Source organism: Papio anubis, chromosome 16, assembly GCF_008728515.1.
Source record: "Papio anubis isolate 15944 chromosome 16, Panubis1.0, whole genome shotgun sequence".
NCBI lineage: Eukaryota > Metazoa > Chordata > Mammalia > Primates > Cercopithecidae > Papio > Papio anubis.
In genome coordinates this window covers 24824389-24837509 of record NC_044991.1, presented here as the reverse complement: position 1 = coordinate 24837509, position 13121 = coordinate 24824389, and the positions used below count along the sequence as shown (strand labels likewise).

The 13121-nt window shown below is 48.5% G+C and overlaps 1 protein-coding gene across 3 annotated transcripts in view; it reads left to right on the top strand.

The window, feature by feature from the left end:
• MYO18B (myosin XVIIIB) overlaps positions 1-13121 on the top strand; it is a 297367-nt gene that overhangs the window by 205956 nt on the left and 78290 nt on the right. For all 3 annotated transcript variants that reach the window (XM_031656039.1, XM_031656040.1, XM_031656038.1), the window contains exons 35-38: positions 6138-6251; positions 7671-7787; positions 10324-10407; positions 12234-12371. In XM_031656039.1, coding sequence (XP_031511899.1) covers positions 6138-6251; positions 7671-7787; positions 10324-10407; positions 12234-12371 — 453 coding nt within the window. The remainder of the gene's footprint in view (positions 1-6137; positions 6252-7670; positions 7788-10323; positions 10408-12233; positions 12372-13121) is intronic.

The window sequence follows — 13121 nt, the reverse complement described above, 5'->3', positions numbered from 1 at the left end:
ATGGCATCCCCTAGGCTTGTACAGTGCACAACTGATACAGCTGTACTCAGCAGTCCTACTCGATCAGTGCAAATCACTTTGTCCCCCATTTTTTGGATGCTGATATGGCTTGGCTATGTTCCCACACAAATCTCATCTTGAATCAAAAGTAGCTCCCATAATTCCCATGTGTCATGGGAGGGAACTGCTGTGAGGTGTTTGAATCATGGGGAGTGGGTCTTTCTCATGCTGGTCTTGTGACAGTGAATAAGTCTCAGGAGATCTGATGATTTTTTAAAAGGGAGTTTCCCTGCACATGCCCTCTTGCTTGCAGCCGTGTAAGACATCCCTTTGCTTCTCCTTTGCCTTCTGCCATGATTGTGAGGCCTCCCCAGCCATGTGGAACTGTGAGTCCAGTGCACCTCTTTCCTTTATAAATTATTCAGTCTCAGATATGTCTTTATTAGTAGAGTGAGAACAGACTAATATGGATGGGAAAAATCAAAGTTCAGAAACCTGCCCAAGGTCACAGGCTTATAGACAGAGGTACTGGGACTGAAATCCAATTCTGCCTGACCTTTGGGTCTGCTCCTAACCACCACATGATACTGTATGATGTTAAACATCCCCCTGGTGGTAGAGAACATAGAGAGAATGCAACCTCTCCTTCCCTCCTGTTCTTTGACCCTAGATGGTGCTCATCTCATCTTACCCCTGTGAACTCCAGGCTTCCAGGACCCACAATTGCAGAAGAGTCAGGGCCTCACCAAATATCCCCAGACCAAAGCTTAGCAGCACTTAATTTATGCATAAGATCTGGAAGTATGTTTCCCTCTATAAGTACAGTGTGGGGAGGACTGGAAATGAACATTTTTGCCATTTACTAGAAGAAGGATCCAATCCCAAGGGAATAGTAGGCAATGAAGCCCTCCATAGATGCCTACCTTGAACAGATCTGGGGAAGCCGGGCTGATTTAATTAGAGAACAATGGAATGACTTAGTATGCGCTGGAGGAACGTGCTTTTTCTAGGTATTGGAAGTGTTTTGGTGCTTTGTACCCACATACTCTTGCCATTGTTCTATTGATTTTACAAAAAAGTAAAAATTGGAAGAGAAACAAAAATCGAATGAACTTAAACTAAAATCAAATCAGTTGTGTTGTTGAGGGTCTATTGGGGTCCAGCCCACACTAGGTCGGGAGAGAGATGGAAATTGCGGGGCCTTCAACTCACCCTAAACCTTTCCACCACTGAAAGGCCTGGTCCATGGGGACGTGATGGTTACTCGGAGTCGAAAGATGGGAAGTGTCAGCTGTCACCTCAGGTCCTCATTGTCACACTGGCCACAAGGGTTGAAGAGTGAACGTCAATAATTCTTCCCCGTCGCCTGTCAGCCCAGCCACCTTTACTCCCCACTGCTCTCTGACGACTCTGCCCAGAGCTCCTCAGGGGAAGGCATTTTCAAAGGCGTGTCTGGCCAGTGTCGTACCACTGAAGGATCTGATCTCCGTCCTAACATGACTTGCCAACGACTTCATAAAAACATTAGTCAAACAGCCTCCGTATGAAAATAATGTGCAGTGAATTCTTCTTATGCTGGGTCATCCATAATAGAAAACCAGCCAGAGGTGGCCCCGTATTTCTTTCTGCTCCCTAAAATGTAATAAATTGAAACTTTTTTTTTTTTTTTTGAGACGGAGTCTCGCTCTGTCGCCCAGGCTGGAGTGCAGTGGCCAGATCTCAGCTCACTGCAAGCTCCGCCTCCCGGGTTCACGCCATTCTCCGGCCTCAGCCTCCCGAGTAGCTGGGACTACAGGCGCCCGCCACCTCGCCCGGCTAGTTTTTTGTATTTCTTAGTAGAGACGGGGTTTCACCGTGTTAGCCAGGATGGTCTCGATCTCCTGACCTCGTCATCCATCCGTCTCGGCCTCCCAAAGTGCTGGGATTACAGGCTTGAGCCACCGCGCCCGGCCATAAATTGAAACTTTTAAAGCTCAGCATGAAGACAGCTTGTCAGCAGCGGCCCAGGACCTGCCCCGTGGAGGTGTTGGGCTGGGAGATTCCTGGTCTGGCCCATCCAGATCCTATTAAAATCTAGACCTGCTTGACTTGTGTGCCTCTGGGTTACTGACCTCCCTCTACCCATCCCAGTGGGACAGGAAGGCCAAAATTCCTCCTTAAGATGGTCAGTGCCAAGGCCGTGCTTATCCTGACTGTGTAAACTTGGCCCCTTCTTTTGGCTTCTGCTTCATTTTCTTTCTAAAATGGAGTTTAAAATTCCCCCTTCTGAAAGGAGCCCACAGTGACCATCGTTACCGTTTTGTAATGTTTTCTCACTGCCAGATGCTGTGTAAGCACTTTGCATGTTTTCACCCATGTATCCTGCAGGCATTCCATGATGGAACTATTCCCATTTTACAGAGAAGGAAACTGAGGCATAGGAAGATGGTGTTGCTGGGAGAAGCAGACTCCCTCGGGTCTGGCTCCAGTGCCCTAGCTCTGAATCACACATACAATGCAATCTGGCCCTGAGTGTTGGTAACGTTGGTTTCCTTCCTCTGTCCTTCGGAATGAATGTGTTCATCCCTGGCAGGTTCCAGGAATGATGCATATTTCCACCACATTTGCTCAAACTCTGTGTTCTGTCATTTTACAGACTCCCAACCTATACCAGGCTCTCCTGATGCTGCTGCCTAAGAGGTTTCTGTTACAGCACGAAACCATTGAGCTGTTTTCTCTGCAACAGAGCTCTCTCTCTATTTGGATCCATTCTATCTGTGTGGTCAGACCTTCCAGTGAGTGGCTTTCTATGAGGGGCGGTGAAGCTCAGTGGTTAAGAGCTTGGCCTCTGGTGTTGGAGCAAGCAGGCTGTCCACAGACCAGCTCTGTGATGGTGAACAAGTCACTTCCCCTCTGTGTGTCTCAGAGTCCGCCTTTATCAAAAGGTCCTAATGGTGGCACCTTTCTCCTAGAGGTGCTGTGGGGATTTCATGAAGCAAGGCAGAGAAAGCACAGTGCCGTGAACATGGTCCCCAAGCAACAGTGGCAGGTGGGGCGGCTAATGCCAAAACCATCAAGGCCGAGATAATCCTATCTCCAGCCCAGTATGAGCTAAGAAGGCCAGCAGCTGTCTCCATTGACTGCTGTCTGTGTTCATCTCTGTCTGGGGATAAGTCATCCCTGTCTCTGCTTGCTCCAAGGAAAGAAGGGAAAGGAAAGAGCATTTCTGGATCATGCACCATTATGCCATCTATAAAATGGGGATAAAAATAGAGCCTGCTTTCTCCGGGGGCTCTGAGGACCGGCGGGATCATGCTGCTGAAACCCTCTGCTGAAGTAGGGGCTGGGCAGATGGGAACTGTGGCATCGTGTTCTGCTTTGCCCTGTTGCTTTATTTACAATGACTCTCTCTTGCCTCCTGGCTCCCAGCCCAGCTCCTTGGCCTGGCAGAGGGGCCCTGCGTGAGGCCTCCTCTTCCACCATTAGTTATCTGACATCATCTCCCTTGATGGCCCATCTGCTCCCGCCGCCCAGACCTTTTGTTCTTTGCACACTGCGCTGTGCCGATTCTTCCATTTCTCTCCACTTCCACCCCTTCCGCCCCAGCTGGAGCACCTCCACTGCTTCCTTCCTGTAGGACCATGGCGGCCGTCTCACTGTCTATCCTATTTCCAATCTGGTCCCACCCTCCCCACAGCAGCCAGAGGGAGATTAGGCCACCTACATCCTTAGAAACCATCCATGGCTTCCTGGCAGACTGAAATAAAATCTAAGCTTTGCAGCCCAGCTCACAAGCCTCAGTGATGTGACCCCTGTGCACATCTTCAGCATCTCCCCCTCCTCTCCTTCTCTGTACAGCTGCCTGGCCGCACTAGTGAGCTTTCTGTTCCTCAGCACCACCGTTAGTTCCTGTCTCTGCCTCAGGGCCTTTGCACTTGCTATTGCTGCTGCCCAGTGCACTCTGCACATGGCCATCTGCTTTGCATCTTGTTTTTTTTGTTTTTTTTGTTTTTTTTTTTTTTGAGACAGAGTTTCAGTCTTGTTACCCAGGCTGGAATGCAATGGTGCGATCTCGGCTCACTGCAACCTCCGCCTCCTGGGTTCAAACAATTCTCCTGCCTCAGCCTCCCAAGTAGCTGGGATTACAGGCATGTACCACCATACCCGGTTCATTTTTTTGTATTTTTAATAGAGATGGGGTTTCACCATGTTGGTCAGGCTGGTCTTGAACTCCTGACCTCAGGTGATCCGCCGTCTCGACCTCCCACAGTGCTGGGATTACAGGCATGAGCCACTGCGACCGGCCCTTCCTTTGCATCTTTTAGGTCTTAGCTTAAATGCTTCTCCTTCATGAGTCCTCTGACTTCTGCTTAAAAGAGGGGCTGGCTTTGCCCTGCCTGCCTTCAGGGGAGCCCTATCACCCACCTCCTAGCCATGGCAGAGGCACTTGAGTCACCTGCTGGAAAATAAGACCAGGCCTGACATCTCACTTCCTCTGTCCATTATGCTCTAACAAGGCCAATTACCTTCCCTTGCTCTACATCCATTTTCTCAGTGTGTCTCAATCCCTCCCATTTGCCGAGTGAAATGGACCCCCAGCCCTCTTTTGCTGGGCCCAACTGCAGGAATACATTGTTCCAGGGGCTAGAAAAGGGGGTTTTGTGAGTTGTGGACCATCCCTCTCTGAGCCCCAAATGTTGACCTTAGGTGATTTCTAAGAGTGTTTTCTGTTCAGAGATACAGAAAAGGGGGATAAGAGGGCCGACGGGACTTATTGTAGACCTCCTAAATGTTCAGCACTCTGAATGTGCAGGCATCCTGCTGTGAGCTGAACATGATGAATGAGCTGAGTTAGGCCAGGTGTGGTGACTCACACCTGTAATCCCAGCACTTTGGGAGGCCGAGGCAGGCAGATCACAAAGTCAGGAGTTCAAGACCAGCGTGGCCAATATGGTGAAACCCTGTCTCTACTAAAAAACACAAAAATGAGCCATGCATCGTGGCGGGCGTCTGTAGTCCCAGCTACTCCAGAGGCTAAGGCAGGAGAATCACTGGAACCCGGGAGGTGGAGGTTGCAGTGAGCCGAGATCGCGCCACTGAACTCCAGCCTGGGCGACAGAGCAAGACTCTGTCTCCAAAAAAAAAAAAAAAAGGCTGAGTTTGAGTTCAGAAGCGGCAGCTGCCAGTTGCAGAATGGATTTAGGGTATGTTCATGAATATGGCTTTCTCCAGTGGGGCATGTCAGTCACCTGGGGCCATGTACATAAGTAATTGGATGAATCTTGATGACTCCACTTTGCTAGGATAGGAGGCCTACTGTGTGCAGGTGGGAGGAAAAGTGAGAAAGAAAAGTGTGAGAGAGAGCTTTATTTAAGTCGGTGGCTGTCAGCCTTCTAGTGAAAGCTGTGAACCCAGGAAAATGCTAAATGCTCACATGCAGAATATTTTGCATACCATTTTAAAGGGGGTCTGTGGACCCACTTTTAACCCTGAACCCTGGTTAAGAAACTCCCACTTGGCTGGTTCCCATAGGCCTTCAAACCACCTCCTACAGGAAGCCTCCCTTGATTCCCATCCTGCGTTTCCACTGTGCTGGTGTCCCCCGCTTCCCTTTACTGCACAAAGAGGTTGTCATTAGCGGTTCTTGCCTGTCTCCCACTGAGAGGGCAGGGGCCGGCTTGATTGTTCCCTGCATGTCCAATGTCTGGCACTGAGTGGGCATCAGCAAGGATTTGCTGAATGGGACTGAAGAATAGCTCCTGGCGATGCACCAGGGGTGACGCTGTGAGTGGGCTCAGAACCTGGCTGCTTCAAATGCAAATTTATTTGCTTTCCCCTAGGTGTGGGTTGATGAATAGTTGTGAAGACATGAGGGTCGCCTGTAAATTAATCCCCTGCCTGGCAGGGGCTGGGCTGAGCTAGAGGGGAAGGACATTCAAGGAGGCAGCCTCATGAGGAGGCCTCTCCTCTCCCCTCATCTCTCCTCCCCTCCCCTCGCCTCCCCTCCCCTCTGCTTTCCCTTGCCCTCCCCTCCCCCTCCCTTTCTCCCTCCCCTCCCCCCTCACCTCTCACCTCCCCTCCCCTCCCCACCTCCCTTCCCCTCATCTCTTACCTTCTCATGTTCTTTTTTTCTCTTCTCCACCTCTTGCCTGGTCCAGCTGGAGCAGAGTGAAGCCAAGTGTGAGGAGGCCTTGAAGACCCAGAAGGTGCTCACAGCGGACCTGGAGAGCATGCACAGCGAGCTGGAGAACATGACGCGAAACAAGAGCCTGGTACCTGTCCCTTCCTGCAGCTGCAGGGACCTGGGCCACCATAGGCCTCTGGGAGCTAGTGTGGGCCTAGTGTGCGCTCAGCACTATAGGAAGTACAAGGACATTTGTTGTAAACCTACTGAGTAGCACCTTGGAGGTACAGACATCCATTGTAGGCCTCTTGTGTGCTCAGCTCTGTGACAGGGACAGGGGGACTTATTGTAGACCTACTAGGTGCTCAGCGTTCTGAACGTGCAGGCATCCTACTGTAAGCTGAGCATTATAAAGATATGAGGCATTGATGAGGCTCAACTGTGTACTCCCATCTGCCATGATAAGCAAGGAAGTCTGTTTGGACAGAATGGGTGCTCAGTGCTGTGAATGTGCATCTGATGTGAGCTTGTTATTTGCTCAGTACCCAGTGTGGGAACACAGGTGTATACTGTGTGCCCACCCTGCTCGCCACTCTAAGTGGTTCTCAGATATCTGCTGTGGTCCTACTGTGTGCTCACCATCATGAGCTGGAACTTGGTCCTTATTGTGGGGCTACTGCATGTTCCCTCTAGTAAGTGGAGACAAGGGCATCTCTTGGCCCACTTAGGCTCATTACCAGGCGAAGATTTCAGCCATTTATTATAGAACTACCCGTGCTCACCCCTGAATGGGGACACATGGACATATATTGTCGATTTATTATTTTGGTGAAAATTGGATGTAGGTTTCCAAGTCCCTTGTCTGGGTGTACGGGGTTGGCTTAGATTTATACTCAATGTATAAAACCCTAAAGTTTAGGTATAGAGTTTTATAGGCAAATGCTTATCTCAAGACCTCTGTGGGCCTTTTTGTCCCTTATTTTGTTGGAACTTGCCTACAAGCATTCATACACACACATACACGTACATGTGCACATGTGTATACACAGGAATGAATGTACATATTCATATGCGATCACCAGGCACACACACAAAATAAATGCCCTCCTTATAGGTAACCTATGTCTCCAAGTTTATTCATCCATCTAATACATATTTATTGAGCACCTATTATAGGACAGGCCTGGTGCTGGCTGCTGAGGTTATATCTGTGAACAGAACAAAGTCCCTGTTCTCAGGGAGAGTGCCCGGGTTTGCATTTTCATATATGTACTATGCCTATTTAAAATGTGCACACATAGGTTCCCAAGTGGGACTGCACAGACGTAAATTCATACACACATATACCCTGAATTCATAGTCACGTGCAATACCTAGTATACACACACACAAACACCCCCAAGCTGTTACACCTACCACATGCATTGGTAACCACAGCCACTCTTAAACATCGATGGTCACTCACCTCACACACCCATAGGCAAGCCCCTCTTTACTCTTCCTCTGGACCCTGCTGCCCATCCCTCACCCTCCCACCTTGCCTTGACCACTGACCTGCCTCTCCCAGGTGGATGAGCAGCTGTACAGGCTGCAGTTTGAGAAGACGGACCTCCTGAAGCGCATTGATGAGGACCAGGATGACCTGAATGAGCTGATGCAGAAGCACAAGGACCTCATTGCTCAGGTAGTGAATGGGACCTTGGTGGAAGAAGCTCAGGGACTTAGGGTGGGGTGAATGGGGAATGTTGAGAAGGTGATATGGTTGGACTGCTCCCTCATCTTAACATCTTGGAGGGATAAGTGCACAGAGATAGATAGGAATTGTACATTTCCTGTGGTCCTAATGGAGGACAATGTCACCTTTAGATGGTGTGTGCATCTCTGGAGGACATGTCCACCAAGAAAGATTTGGATTTATCCATGCCTCTATCTGCCCATCCACCCACCCATCGACCATTAATCTACTCATCAATTCACCCATTCACTTTCCATCCATCTACTCATTCACCCACTCCCCTATCCATCTGTCCATCATCCATCCATCCATCCATCCATCCATCCATCCATCCAATCATCCACCCATCCAATCATTCACCCATCCACCCAACCACCCATCCGTCTGTCCATCCAGCCATTTATCCATCTATCCATTCATCCATCCATCTTTCCATTCATTTATCCATTCATCCATCCTACCACCCACGTACCCATTTATTCACCTATCCAACCACCATTTTCTTTTGTTTTCTCTCTCTCTTTCTTTTCTTTCCTTTCCTTTCTTTTCTTGCTTTTCTTTTTCCTTCCTTCCTTCCCTCCCTTCCCTCCCTTCCCTCCCTTCCCTTCCTTCTCTCCTTTCCCTCCCTCCCTCCCTCCCTTCCTTCCTCCTTCCTTCCTTCCTTCCCTTTCTCTTTTTTCTTTCTTCTTTCCCCCTCTTGCTTTCTTTCTTTATTCCTATCTTTATATCTATTTATTCAATATTTACTGAATCCTTGCCATGTGTTAGGCACTGTGAAAAATGCTAAGTATATTGTGGTGATCAAAAGCACATCCCATTCCCACCTTCATGTACCTCACAGTTTAGTGGACTGGGAAGACCTTATCATATGGTCACCCAGAGCAGAGGGGAGACTTGCAAACTGAACCAAGAGTCCAGACAGAAAATGAACACAATTCTGCAAATCGTGACCTAGGTTGGGAGTCAGGAAAGGCTTCCCAGAGCAGGTGTCATTTGGATGGAGATCTGAACAAAGAGCAGGAGTTGCTTAGATTGGAGTGGGACACTGGGGATTGGGGGTGCCTTCCAAGCAGAGGAAATAGCACATACAAAGGGCCTGTGATGGTGCATTGGAGAGACTGAAAGGAGGCCAGTGAGGACAATGTGGCACAAGACAGGCTCAGTGAAAGAAGAGAATCAGATCAGGGTCTTAGAGGCTGTTATGAGGTTGGGTTTTATTTTATGGTTGAAGGGAATCAATTGGCAAGCTTTTCAGGGGCAAGAGCAGTTGGAGAGGACCAGCCAGCATGCCGCCCCAGACTGTCAGCTCCATAAAGGCAGGACCCTCCTCTGCCTTGTCCAGTGCTGTATTCGGAGCCAAGAAGAGCGTCTGGCCTGGAGGTGCTCAGTGAATCACTGTTGAATAAATGAAAGCTGAACGTGTCCAGGGGAAGGACAACTCCAGCCTGGTAGATGGAGTTAAGATGAGGAGGAGTGGATGGATGCTCTTGGGAGATGATCAGGAGACATGAGGGCAGCATGGGTGGAACAGAAGCTTTGGGGTGAAGCTGAGGGATGTGATGTGGAATCCCCAGTGGATCTCCACATAATAACCGCATAAGGGGAAGAACAGCTCCCTCCAAGAGCAATGTCTTCCTTGCAATACCCCTTCCAGAGGAGATCCAGGGTGAAATACCTGCTGCGCTCTAAATGCATCTGACAGAGGTGGGATCTGAAGGGGTTTCTGCTGGACAAAGAATCATAATAGCAAAATAATTGGTGATATCATCCACATGGTAACAACCACAAAATAGTCTATGCCACTGTCTACACTTGCGAATCACCCATATTTTTGCCCCAAAGAGAGGTGTATCTGTTAAGTTACGAAGGCACTCTATACCTATGCCCATAATAAATAATTTAAATAATAAAGACACAAGAAATAGAAAGTAAAGAGGTGCTTCTACCCTCTAGAATTCCTCTCTTCAGAGGTAATGAAGCTCAGCAGTTGGCTCTATTTAAAAAACCTTTACTCTCCACTGCTTCATGTAGTCTCTGAACAAACCCAATACAGAAAAGCCCAGCGGAGGCTATGGGTCCATTTTATGGATGCAGAGATTGAGGTGCAGATCTGTAGATTGCTAAGACCAGGGTCCAGGTCTAGAACCTCAGTTACCTGACCCCGCCGAGTAGCTCTCATCCCTTGGAATCTGGTCCTAGTGCCATGGCCAGCCCACTTCTGTCTGGATTCTCAGGCGTGTATAATAAAATGCTGGACAGTTGACCAAATCCAGAGGCTTATATAATTGGAGTGACTCAGCGAACATTGAAATGAAAGATGGTGAGGAGGATGTGAGAGGTAATTTTTGGGAGACAGCTATTATCATAGAAGCTCTGAGAGATGTAGACATCTGTGGGTGGGGAAAGTAGGGATTTTCAGGGGTGGTTTCCCAGCAAGGCTTGTGGTCTCAGGGTGATATATATACATTTTTTTTTGTCTCACCAGTCTGCTGCTGACATTGGGCAGATCCAAGAACTGCAGCTGCAGCTGGAGGAAGCCAAGAAGGAGAAGCACAAGCTTCAAGAACAAGTATGTGCTCAGAGCCATCCTATAGTTGTATTAGTCAGGGTTTTCTTAGAGGGACAGAACGAATAGGATGTATGTGTGTATGTGTGTGTGTGTGTGTGTGTGTGTGTGTATATGAGTTTATTGTTTGTTTGTTTACTTTTGAGACAGAGTCTCACTCTGTCGCCCAGGCTAGAGTGAAGTGGCGTGATCCCGGCTCACTGCAACCTCTGCCTGCCAGGTTCAAGCGATTCTCCCGCCTCAGCCTCCCGAGTAGCTGGGATTACAGGTGCCCGCCACCACGCCTGGCTAATTTTTGTATTTTTAGTAGAGATGGGGTTCTGCCATGTTGGTCAGGCTGGTTTCTAACTCCTGACCTCAGGTGATCTGCCCTCCTCAGTCTCCCAAAGTGCTGGGATTATAGGTGTGAGCCACTGGGCCTGGCTGGGGAATATATTAAGTATTAATTTACACGATCACAAGGTTCCACAATAGGCCGTCTGCAAGCTGAGGAGCAAGGAGAGCCAGTCCAAGTCCCAAAACTGAAGAACTTGGAGTCTGATGTTTGAGGGCAGGAAGCATCCAGCACGGGAGAAAGATGTAGGCTGGGAGGCTAAAGCCCATCTCCTTTTTCACATTTTTCTGCCTGCTTTATATTCACTAGAAGCTGATTAGATGGTGCCCACCAGATTAAGGGTGGATCTGCCTTCTCCACCCCACTGACTCAGATGTTAATCTCTTTTCGCAACAGCCTCACAGACACACCCAGGATCAATACTTTGTATCCTTCAACGGAATGAAGTTGACACTCAGTATTAACCATCACAGGGAGGAAGAGAGGGATTTTCCCTGGACACTGACTTACACTTTGGCTCCTGGAAACTGTTTCCTTCATTCTTTTACTCATCAATTCATTCAGATACTCACTCAATTCCAGTTGTGTGCCAGGCACATTGAGACCGCTCCCTAGAGAGACAGACACACGCACGCAGACTCACACTTATTTACTCTTGCCTGTTCTTGTGCTGGATCCAGGCATGCTCCATGCACTGAGACTCAGCCATGCAGTGCAGAATTTTCTCCCTCTGAGAAGTGGCTCCAAGAACAAAGAGATGGTCTGTGCAAGACAGGATCATGATCCTCTGTGAATTCTTCCTTTGAAGTCATGGTCCCTCCAAACATCTCTGGGTTTCTGTCATTACCTAGAGGGTTGCTATTATCCATGAAAGTTTCAAAGCTCTTCTAGAAGCCTTGCATGTGACTGCTGGAGTGACCAGGTCTCAAGCAATTTCCTATAGGGGCTGAGTACCAACACGCACAACAAATGGAATAACAGCAGTGGCCATTTGCTGGCTGCTTAGTATGTGCCAGTCACTAATCTCCTCTAATCCTCCCAAGAAAAATGAAGAAACTGAGGCTCAAGGAAAGGAACTGACTTTCCCAGACTCACACACCAGGAAGAAACCTGGCTCCCAAACCCACCCTTGCTTTATCTTTTTGATGCCGTAGCTTCTTACTCACAGACTAGCTTTGCTCCTTGATCAGAGCAGGGAAGGAGAGAAGGGAAGCACTGATTAAAAGTCTTGTTTTCAATTCTGAAGACATAAGAAGCATCACCTCCCAGCACCTGAGACCCAGTATCAGGGTCTGTTGTGAGGGTCCAATGAGGGTCCCAAGATTGAGGCCCAGCAATTCTCGCTTGTACAGACATTTAACATGCAGCACACCTGAGCAGAGAAGGAGGTGGTATAAAGAGCTCCCCCCACCCTCCCAGGCTGGGTCCTGCACGTGTCTCTGTCCTGGTATCAGGGACAACAGGTGTCCAAAAGACTTCTCTTTTGTACCTACAGCTGCAGGTGGCTCAGATGCGCATCGAGTACCTGGAGCAGTCCACTGTGGATCGAGCCATTGTCAGCAGGCAGGAGGCGGTCATCTGTGACCTGGAGAACAAGACGGAGTTCCAGAAGGTGCAGATTAAGAGATTTGAGGTACATAGTGATACATAAATAGTACTTGGGCCAAGAGCAGGGAGAGCTTTTGTGTAAACTTCATCCACCCTTCTACTCTTCTCTCTACTCACATGCCTTTATCTAGATATACATTACTCATCCACTCCTCACCTACACTCCCTCCCTCCTTCCATCATACCATCATCCCTCAAGCCACCTACCCATTTACCTATCCATCCTCACGTATGTCTCTCCTTCTGCTTCCACAATCATGGGTCCATTCATCCATCCTCCCTTGCATTTGTTCTTCCTTTCCCCTTCACTTTTTCTTCTCTTCCTCTATTATTTTTTCTTTAGCCCTCAACCCCTCTGTCTGCGCATTCTTTTATGCATTGATCCAGTTCTTCCTACCTCCATCCACCTACTCAACCACTTACATGCCCAGTACTCATTTTGAACAGAAATTTATTTTGCACCCAGTGTGTGCTAGGCCCTGTTTTAGGGTGCACAGAAGACAGATGTATGACACAGATCTGCTTTCAGAAGCATATATCTTTGTAAGCAATGTGGGTAAGATATGTATATAAATATCTGTAATATGGAGAGAGTGCTGTGATGTTTAGAGGATAGAGATCTTTTCAAGACTCAGGAATCAGGAAGGCTTCTGGGAGGAGGTGGCATTAATGCTGAACCTTGAAGGACAGGTAAGGCTTGGATGGGCTGGGGTGGGGTTCAGTGATTACATTCACATTACCCTTGAGCTGGGAACACAGGTGTTTACTTCTTCAG